The sequence below is a fragment of the Macaca thibetana genome, chromosome 11 (assembly GCF_024542745.1).
Source record: "Macaca thibetana thibetana isolate TM-01 chromosome 11, ASM2454274v1, whole genome shotgun sequence".
NCBI classification, from domain to species: domain Eukaryota; kingdom Metazoa; phylum Chordata; class Mammalia; order Primates; family Cercopithecidae; genus Macaca; species Macaca thibetana.
The window spans coordinates 60,387,123-60,397,243 of NC_065588.1; the positions used below are offsets into that span (position 1 = coordinate 60,387,123).

The following is a 10,121-nucleotide window of genomic DNA, read 5'->3' on the forward strand; positions in this document are numbered from 1 at the left end:
TTAGCATTTGGGAATCATTACATGAGATCTCTTCCCCTTAGGAATCATATCCTTAACTGTACTTCAGTTTTGGGGCTTCAAAAAACCATTTTATTAAAAGAAAACATGCTAATCAGATTGGAGGAAGAAATAATATTTCCAAAAATATAAAATTTTTAAATGGTTAAAAAAAGTAAGCGTATATACTTATATGCATAGCCTATTTCTCAGGAATGACAGCAAGAACTTGCTAACTTTAGGTCGGGCGCAGTGACTCACACCAATCCTAGCACTTTGGAAGGCTGAGGTGGGAGGATTATTTGAGGTCAGGAGTTCAAGACCATCCTGACCAACATGGTAAAACCCCATTTCTACTAAAGATACAAAAAAAATTAGCCAAGCATGGTGGTGCATGCCTGTAATTTCAGCTACTTGGGAGGCTGAGGCAGCAGAATCACTTGAATCACGGAGGTGGAGGTTGCAGTGAGCTGAGATCGTGCCACTGCACTCCAGCCTGGGCAACACAGCAAGACTCCATCTTAAAAAATAAATAAATAAATAAAACCCTGCTAACTTTAGTTGCATCTTAAAGACAGGAACTAAGTGGCTAAGGGGAAGGAAGAAGACTTTCCATTGTGTTATACTTTATAAATGTTGACCCAAGTGAACATATTACATATCAAACAATAAATAAAAAGAAACTTTAGAATATGTCATAAAAATCAAAGAGCTATGACAATAAAAAATAAAAAGCAACTATAAAGAACATTTTGGAGACAACTGGGGAAATCTGAACATGGGCTATATATTATACAAAGGCAGAAAATCAGTGTTAGATTTCCTGAATGTAAAAACTGTTTTTTCATTCAAAATTGTGTTACGATTATGTATGGTTCTTAGAAGACAAAATCTGAGTATGTAGGAGGAAAACATCATGAAGATTGCATTTTACTTCCAAATAACTCAGGGAAGTACAATCATATACAGTGATAAGGCAAATGTGGCAAAATGTTAACAATTTGTGAACAAAGGTGAAGGATAGTTATATGTTCATTGTAAAAAATTTTTTTTTTAGTAACAGCTTTACTCTTAATTACTTCATGTACCATCCTTTTAAAGTATACAATTCAATGGTTTTAATATATTTGCAGAATTGCACAACCATCACCACGATCAATTTTAGAAAAATCTCATGGTCCCGAAAAAAGCAATCCCCAAAAAAGCAATCCTGTGCCCATTAGCAATCACTCCTCCTTCCCCTCCAACTCCTGGCAACCATTTTCTGTGACTATGAATTTGTAGTCTACTTTCTGTGTCTATGACTTTGCCTGTTCTGGATATTTCACATAATGGAAATTATGTGATTTCCATGTGGCCTTTTATGACTAGCTTCTTTCCCTTAGCATAATGTTCTCAAGGTTAATCCATGTTGTTGCATGTGTCAGTACTTCATTCCTTTTTATTGCTGAATAATATTCCATTGTATGGATATACCACATTTATTTATCCATTCATCCATTGGTCAATGGACATTTGGGTTGTTTCTGCCCTTTGGCTATTATAAATAATGCTGCTATGAACATTCATGTCAATGTTTTTATGTGTGGACATATGTTTTCATTTTTCTTGGATCTATACCTAGGAGTAAAATTGCTGATCACATGGTAACTATGTTCATTATACTATACTTGCAACTTTTTATAGCATTAAAAATTTCAAACTAAAAAATTAGAGGAAAACTTTTATAAAGAAAGAATAGGCTGCACACAGTAGCTCACTCCTGTAATCCCAGCACTTTGTGAGACCAAGGTGGGCGGATTGCTTCAGCTCAGGAGTCTGAGACCAGCCTGGGCAACATGGAGAAACCCCGTCTCTACCAAAAATACAAAAAAATTAGCCAGGCACGGTGGTGCACACCTGTGGTCACAGTGGCTTGGTGGGCTGGGGTGGGAAGGTCGCTGAACCCCGGAGGTGGAGGTTGCAGTTTGCTGAGATCATGCCACTGCACTCCAGCCTGGGCAACAGAGCGAGACCATCTCAAAAAAAAAAAAGAAAGAAAGAATAGTAACATAATAGTATATTAACCAAACTATCTTACACTCAGAAATAATATGTATATACGTGGTTGTAGGTAGCACACAACTCATATTCCTAGCAAGAGAATGTAGTAAATGCTTCCTACGTCTTCTGAAGAACTAATTTATTGACTTGCAAAATGATCAGCAAAGAGCAATTATTTATCTGGACTAAATAAAAAATATCTCCATTTTTAATAACACGCAATGATGCATACAGAAAAGAATATGGGCTCTGAAGTCACACAGCTAAGCTGTATGACTCTAAGCAAAGTGTTCAACTTCTCTGGAACTCTATAAAAGGTGTACTATTTTACACCTATACTTCAAATCAGGTAACAGAGAAGAAGGTCTTGCATAGTGTCTGGCACACAGTAGTTGCTCAACACATGCTAATTTCCTTCAGAATAGGTATATATAAATATTCCCCCCACCACCACCTTTTCCTACAAGGTGAAAAATCAATTGCTGTTTTATTAAAGAACAATGACATTTTAGTTTTCAAACCATAAAACTGTATGAGTCTACTACCAAGTTGTTTTATTTCTGGCCTTTCATCTGAGCTCTAGACCCCCATTTCCAACTGCCTGCTAAATCTTTACTCGAAAATCTGCTAGCAACTCACACTCAACTTGCCCCAATTTTAGCCTACTACCTTCCTTCTAAACCAGCTCCTCTTCATTTCCTCTTGTCTTTTCAATTCTGTAAACAATATTATCACTGGAGGGGCAAAACCTAAGTATCACCTTTGACAGCAACCTCTCATTATTCCCACCATCCTGTTGACAAGACTTATAGCCTTCTTGTCAGCATCTCTTTTCCCACTGTCTTGCAACCATGAGGCCCTCCTACCGCCTATTAGCTACCCTCGTAGCCTGCTACACTAACCTTTTCTCCTGTAACCTCTCGCTTCACCATCCCATTACACACACAGTGCCACAGTAATTAGTCTAAGATGAGAACATGACACTCCCTGTTCAAAACTTTTCATGGTTCCCCACTACTTACCAAATTAAGTAAAAATTTTCAACCTGGAACACAACTATTCACTCATTTCTTCAATAAACATCTATTGGGCATCTATTATATGCTAGGCTCTGTTGCAGGTGCTAAAGGCACAGCAGCTGTGATGGAGCTCACATTCTAGTTTTTGAGAAAAGGAAAGAAAAAACACCCTAAACAAACAACAGTAATTTCAGATGGCAATAAATTAGGAGAATAAGCTTGTGACTAAAAAGCAGAATAGTATTGGTAGGATAGTGAGAGAAGGTTTCCCTGAACCAAGACTTAAAGATGAGAAGACAACTACAATAAGAACTTTCCAGGGAGAAAGACCTGCAAGTAACAAAACCCTGAGGCCTTTTTGTATTCTGAAATATCCTCCCATCTCAAACACCTGCTGTCTTCTTTCCTACAGTTGCTTTCAAAATCCTACCTGCCATTAAAAGCTCAACTTGGCTGGGCGTGGTGGTTCATACCTGTAATCCCAGCACTTTGGGAGGCCGAGGCAGGCGGATCACAAGGTCAGGAGTTCGAGACCAGCCTGACCAACATGATGAAACCCCATCTCTACTAAAAATACAAAAAAAATTAGCCTGGCCAGGTGGCGTGCACCTGTAAGCTACTCAGGAGACTGAGGCAGGAAAATCGCTTGAACCCAGGAGGCGGAGGTTGCAGTGAGCCAAGATTGTGCCACTGCCCTCCAGCCTGGGTGACAGAGTGAGACTCCATCTCAAAAAAAAAAAAAAAAAAAAAAAAAGCTCAGATTCTACATTATCCATGAAGTCTCCTTGAATCTTCCGACTTTGCTCCCTTCCCCCATTCCATTAATCAGATGGGTATTTGCCTTCATCTGGGAATATGAATTAACATATTCACCTTTCTCTTTAAGCAAACATATCTGAACTCATATATCCAAAGGAGTGAAATACTTCAAATAAATCATTTTCCATTCAGTCCAACATACAATTACTAAGTGCCTACTATGTGCAAGGCACTATTTCAGGCTGCAGGCTCTAGGGACACAAAAATAAAACTAATTCATTTCACTGACTTTCAGTCACTTTCAGGCACTCACAATGCTTCTGAAATTCTTTTGGTATTGCTTTTTGTGCCAGGCAGTGGGTGGCACATCACAAACATTCTCATTTCTTTATCAGCAGCAATGTCCTTCCAATAAAAGCAATTTTCCAGTTGATCCACATTTTTTTAAAAATACTTAAATTTGGTTCCAAATAACTCTTTGGCCACTCAAAAATACTTAAGTATGTCCTCCTTAAAAGTAGATGCTTGCCTCCACTAAGAATACTTAAAATGAAATCTAAACTCTATGGCACAAACTCTAAAAGCAATTACAAAGGAGTTTCCAACACATGTTAAATAATGGACTTGTTCAAAGGAACGAGCAGATAACTCACTGATTACTTTAAAAGGGACAACATCTGTTTGAATAATAATTTGTTAAAAATTCACATTATTTTCAGCCAGGTGCATTGGCTCACGCCTGTAATCCCAGCACTTTGGGAGGCGAAGGTAGGTGGATCACTTGAGGTCAGGAGTTTAAGACCAGCCTGGCCAATATGGTGAGACCCTGTCTCTATCAAAAAAAAAAAAAAATACAACAATTAGCTGGGCGTAGTGGCGTGTACCTGTAATCCCACCTACTCAGGAGGCTAGGGCAGGAGAATTGCTTGAACCCAGGAGGTGGAGGTTGCAATGAGCTGAGATCGTGCTACTGCACTCCAGCCTGGGCAACAGGGTGGGATTCCATCTCAAAAAAATATATATATGTATATCTATATATATATACACACACACACACACACACATATATATAGAGATTCATATTATTTTACTACGCTACAATTTGGTTTCCAGAAAAAAGAAATTTCTATTATTTTATATACAATTCTCTTGTTGTATGAACTCTTTTCTAAGCAGCAAAATCAGTTCTAATACAAGTTTTATGATTACTTCATTCTCGGTCTTCTGCTATGGCCTAGCAGCCAGTATAGTGTTAATACGACCAATGAAGGTGCCTAATGTATACCTGTTAATGAAGATGCATAAAATGTAATCCAGTTATTTATTTCATAGTTATGTCATCACAGATTTTCATTAACAGTGTGGAGAAAAACTCTTGAGCTTCTGTGGGATTAATAGGACAGCCAGGTTTTCTCCCTCCCTCCTCCCCACACTGACCTGGAGCTGTATTTTTTCAGGATGGCATCCAAAAGGCCAACGAGCTCTTCAGCATTGATGAACTTCTGTGTGCTGAGGGTGTACATCTTCTCATAGAAGTCTGCGATCTCCATCCGAGCCTGAACAAAGAAGCAGAGCTGCTCTGACAGGTGGGAAAGGAGTTCTTCTACATGAGGAGCAGTCCCACCCAGGGCACCACGGCCAGTCACCACCTTCTTCAGCTCATTATGCAAGGAAGTATAGATGGTGCGGATGGAATCCTTCCTGCTGAAGAAAGACTGGCCCCCTGGTAGGCAAAAGACATAAGCACATGACAAGTAAGAAGGAGAAACCATAAGTACCAAACACCTACCAGCATCCAAAAGCAAAGAATCCAAACCCACTGAGCTCCATAAGTTTTCATCTACCATATTCTCTTGTCTCCTATGATTGAGATATGAATACTTTATGATTCATAATTTCCCTAAGGAATAAGCTAAACGAATACCTGATAGAATTCATTACTGTAGCAATGGACCTGTGTACGATTTGCTTACCCATGTACCAATTCTCCCCCAACTCAATTCAATGAGGATTCAGATTTACTTCAGAGCATAATTAACCTAGCAAATAACACCAACTGGAACTAAAAAGGCTACCTTTAACATAGATGTATTCAAAACAAAAGAACACACAAATTATGAAACACGATTGTTATTCCTGATATGTCACAATTTTCTGTTTCTGCTTTAGAGTTGTATTTTCCTTTGAATCTTATCTTTTAGATCATACCAGAAAATTGCATACATACATATATATTCCCTCTATGCAAGAAAACAGACTACTGGGATCCCAGGAGAACAAAGAAAATCTTAGCACTCTTGACAGACTGACACTATATGTTATAAATAATATGCACCACACTGTGAATTATTAAGACCAGGAACCAATTATAAATAACCGCTGCTTTAACTAGGGGGCTCCAAAGGAAATCATCAAAAAATAAAACCAAAAACATTTTTTCATAGCCAAAAAGGATCAAATAGCATAGATATCATTTACTCACTTCTGTAGTTATACATGACCAATTATATTTCTAATTATAGAGCCAGCTTCATGGATGTTTCCTCAAGCAATTCTGCACCCACCAAAGGGCCAGAGGCAAGATATTAGGAAAATGAAAAGAAACAGGGCAGGTTTAAAACAGTGATTTCTAGGAATATATAAAAAAATCTCAGAGATGGACAAGAGTTTACATTTTCTCTTCAATTAATTTACTATTATAAACATATACCTATAATTAGGAATAAAAATTATTTATCAAGGCATCTGTAAAACATCCTCTTAATAAATGAACCATTTCACAATATTGATTTTAATTCATTGCTTGGTTTATGTTTCAAGAAATGAACCTTCTTTCCCTTACTACTGGGGCAACCAACTTGTCCTAGTTTACCCAGGACTTTCCAGGTTTTAGCACTAGAAGTTTACCTTCTCAGGAAATCTTTATAAGGTTTTAAAACAAAGTCCCACATCCTAGAAATCCCTCAGCCCTGGGCAAATTTGAACAGTTGGTTACCCTACTTATTTCTGACACCCCAGACAAACTACTGATACTTTGAAAAGTGTTTTTCCAATATACTGTCTAAACCAGGGGTGTCCAATCTTTTGGCTTCCCTGGGCCACATTAGAAGAAGAATTGTCTTGGGGCACATATAAAATATGCTAACACTAACCACAGCTGATGAGAAAAAAAAAAACCGCACAAAAAAAATCTCATACTGTTTTAAGAAAGTTTAGCCGGCCATGGTGGCTCACGCCTGTAATCCCAGCACTTTGGGAGGCCAAGGCGGGTGGATCACCTGAGGTCAGGAGTTCGAGACCAGCCTGGCCAACATGATGAAACCCTGTCTCTACTAAAAATACAAAAAAATTGGCCGGGCATGGTGGTGGGTGCCTGTAATCCTAGTTACGTGGGAGACTGAGGTAGGAGAATCACTTGAACCTGGGAGGCAGAGGTTGCAGTGTGCCGAAATCATGCCACTGCACTCCAGCCTGGGCAACAAAGCGAAACTCCATCTCAAAAAAAAAAGAGAAAGTTTATGAATTTGTGTTGGGCTTCATTCAAAGCCATCCTGGACTGCATGTGGCTCGCAGGCCATAGGTTGGACAAGCTTGTTTCAAACAGATTGAGTAGCTGGCATATCATTTCTCCAACTAACACCATCAAAATCTATATGGGTACAGGTGGACCAGTTGTGACACCAATATCCCATATGGAACTGTTCCCTGCAGGGTTTGCCTTCCTCCCATACCAATATTCAGTTTAGTTCTGCTGATTTTGTAGAGTGAAGGGTACAACAGAAATAGGCCTCTGTGCCCACATCTAGGATAAAACCTCTCAGCTTAGGAGGGTAATAAGAGTGTCATATAAAACCCAAAAGCTGTGGAGGTCTGAAAGACTTGGTTTCAAACCCCAGCTCCCACAATTACAGGCTATGTTGATGTGCAAACTACTGAACCACTTTGAGCTTTAGTTGTCATTTTTAACATAAAACTGGTGATAGAGATAAAAAAAAAAAAAAAGAAATAACATTTGTATGTATGTATGTAATGTGCCTGGAACAAAGCATATATTCTATAATACTAATCCATTTCCCTTCTACTTATAACTGATGTATCTTTTAAAACTCCTAATAATAATACATAATTGAGCTTCTGAAACTGTGGTGAACTGGGAGCTTCAAGTACTACAAAAAGAATAGCTATCTAGTACTGTTAAACAGGGTGGCCTTGGTGAAAATTTTAACTTCACATTGAAAAAGGGATATCATCTGTCTCTAGGACTTATGGGAGGAAAAAAAAAAAGGATACCTAACTTCATCAGATTACCCTTATCTGGGGGAATGGAAACACTACATAAATACAAAGAATAACTTTAAAAGCTTATCGATAAATGCTAATCACCAGTATGTGAAACCAAGTAAAGTGAAACTACTACAAGGAAGAGATAGACCATCAACACATTTCTTTCAAACAGTTCTCTTTTCTCAAATCTCTCAGGAACCCAATCCTATCTGTTCACTATCTTGGTTTGGAATATCCAATGGGGTTTTGTGCTGGAAAACAAGGAATCAGAAACATTCAACTCCTTTCTCTTTTCAATATTTTGAATTTATAAAATATGATTACTCTGAATGATTTCTAGAAGGCTCTAGTTATAAATGCTCATAATTTCTCAAGATTTCAACAGTTTATCTCATATCATGAAATTTTAAGTGTATCAAAGGAACATGTAAAACATCTTGGGCATTTTATTCTCCAACTTCTTGCTAATAATAATTTTTAAACATCAGTTCTCAAGTTAAGTCATTTTCTACTATGCTAAATTTCAGCAACCTGAGGTTGAGGAAACTCTCCAGTAATGAAACAAAGAGAAGAAAAGTATGACCTTCTAAAATTCTCCACAGGCATTGAGTCAGCATATTTTAATCACTGATCCTTCCCCAAATAGGTATTATTCTCTCTTAAAGGAAAGAGAAGGTACCAAGATAAGGGCCCTACTTGAAGTTTTTCAGTAACAGGATCAAGACAGGAACAGAAAGCTCCCTGTCAAGGTCTATCCTTTGTCTAAAGGCCCTGCTTGCTTCTTTAATCAGGATTCACTGCTAAGGCCTCAAATAAATACCATCCATAAAAGACATTAAAAAAAAGACTCACTTTTTACTTGAAATTTGCTAGGAGAGTAGATATCTTAAGTATTCTCACAATACACACACGGAAGGAAGGAAGGAAGGAAGGAAGGAAGGAAGGAAGGAAGGAAGGAAGGAAGGAAGGAAGGAAGGAAACTATGTAAGGTGATGGATATACTAAGTAGCTTGATTGTGGTGATCATTTCACAATTTATATATACATCAAAACATCAAGTTGTACATCTTAAATATATATAATTTTATTGTCAATTATATCTCAGTAAGGCTAAAAAAAACTTTTCAGAATTATGTTTTAAATTTTTTAAAAGCATGCATAAACTTTTTGTTTTGCTTTCTAAAGAAAACTATATAAATGTTCTAATGAGCAAAGTAGTTGGAGAACATGGGAATGTTTTAAATGGCAACACGAAAGTTTTCTCCTTAAGTTTTTAAGAAAATAGACAGTAAACCTGATAACTGTGAAGTCATATTGTAAGTACACTGATATCATATACACTCCAGTACCAAAAAAATATGTGCTAAGATAAAATTTAAATTCTGGAACTTGTGTTTATGTGTTAATAAGTTATGAAGCATTAAATATACCATTTTCAGTATATTTACTCAGAAGTGAGGAGCCCACCTAGGAACCTAACAGTGCCTGGGCATGTTTCACAGAACCAAATGTTGTGTAGATCAGTTTCAAGGCATACCCCTCATGCTCACCCATGCCAGCTGGGGTTCAAGCAGAACTAATCAATTTACAAATTAAGGACCACTTTACGGAACCCAAGTTAGAGACAGTGAAGATCTTACATACACATTCTTACACACAGGCAGCCAGTTCTGTTTACATAAAAACCTGGCTCATTAAACTTAAAACTAGAGTAGCAGATTTTTTTTTAATGGAGTCAATAAATAGACTTTAGAAAATTCAACTGAACCCACTCAGGTTATATGCAAAATTATATATACATATATATTTTTCTGGAGAGTGAGTATACAGCTTTCATCAAATTCCCATGGATAAGTTAATAAAAAAAAAAAAAAAAGAAAAAGCAAAGAATCATGGCACTTGAATCAGTCACCATTCTTTGAGGTGGGGGAGTCTAAAAACAACTAAAACTGCCTAAATATACCCTGCCTTCAGTATTACAGCTAGAATCCACCCCATTTTCACATATATAAAAAACAT

General features: G+C 37.4%; 2 protein-coding genes across 3 annotated transcripts in view; both read right to left on the reverse strand.

Moving 5' to 3' along the window:
- The window catches only part of PPM1H (protein phosphatase, Mg2+/Mn2+ dependent 1H), a 1,465,797-nt gene that overhangs the window by 1,346,468 nt on the left and 109,208 nt on the right, over nucleotides 1-10,121 (reverse strand). The window lies entirely within an intron of this gene.
- KICS2 (KICSTOR subunit 2) overlaps nucleotides 1-10,121 on the reverse strand; it is a 30,337-nt gene that overhangs the window by 18,612 nt on the left and 1,604 nt on the right. For both annotated transcript variants that reach the window (XM_050748424.1, XM_050748423.1), the window contains exon 2: nucleotides 5,256-5,541. In XM_050748424.1, the coding sequence (XP_050604381.1) occupies nucleotides 5,256-5,541 (286 nt within the window). The remainder of the gene's footprint in view (nucleotides 1-5,255; nucleotides 5,542-10,121) is intronic.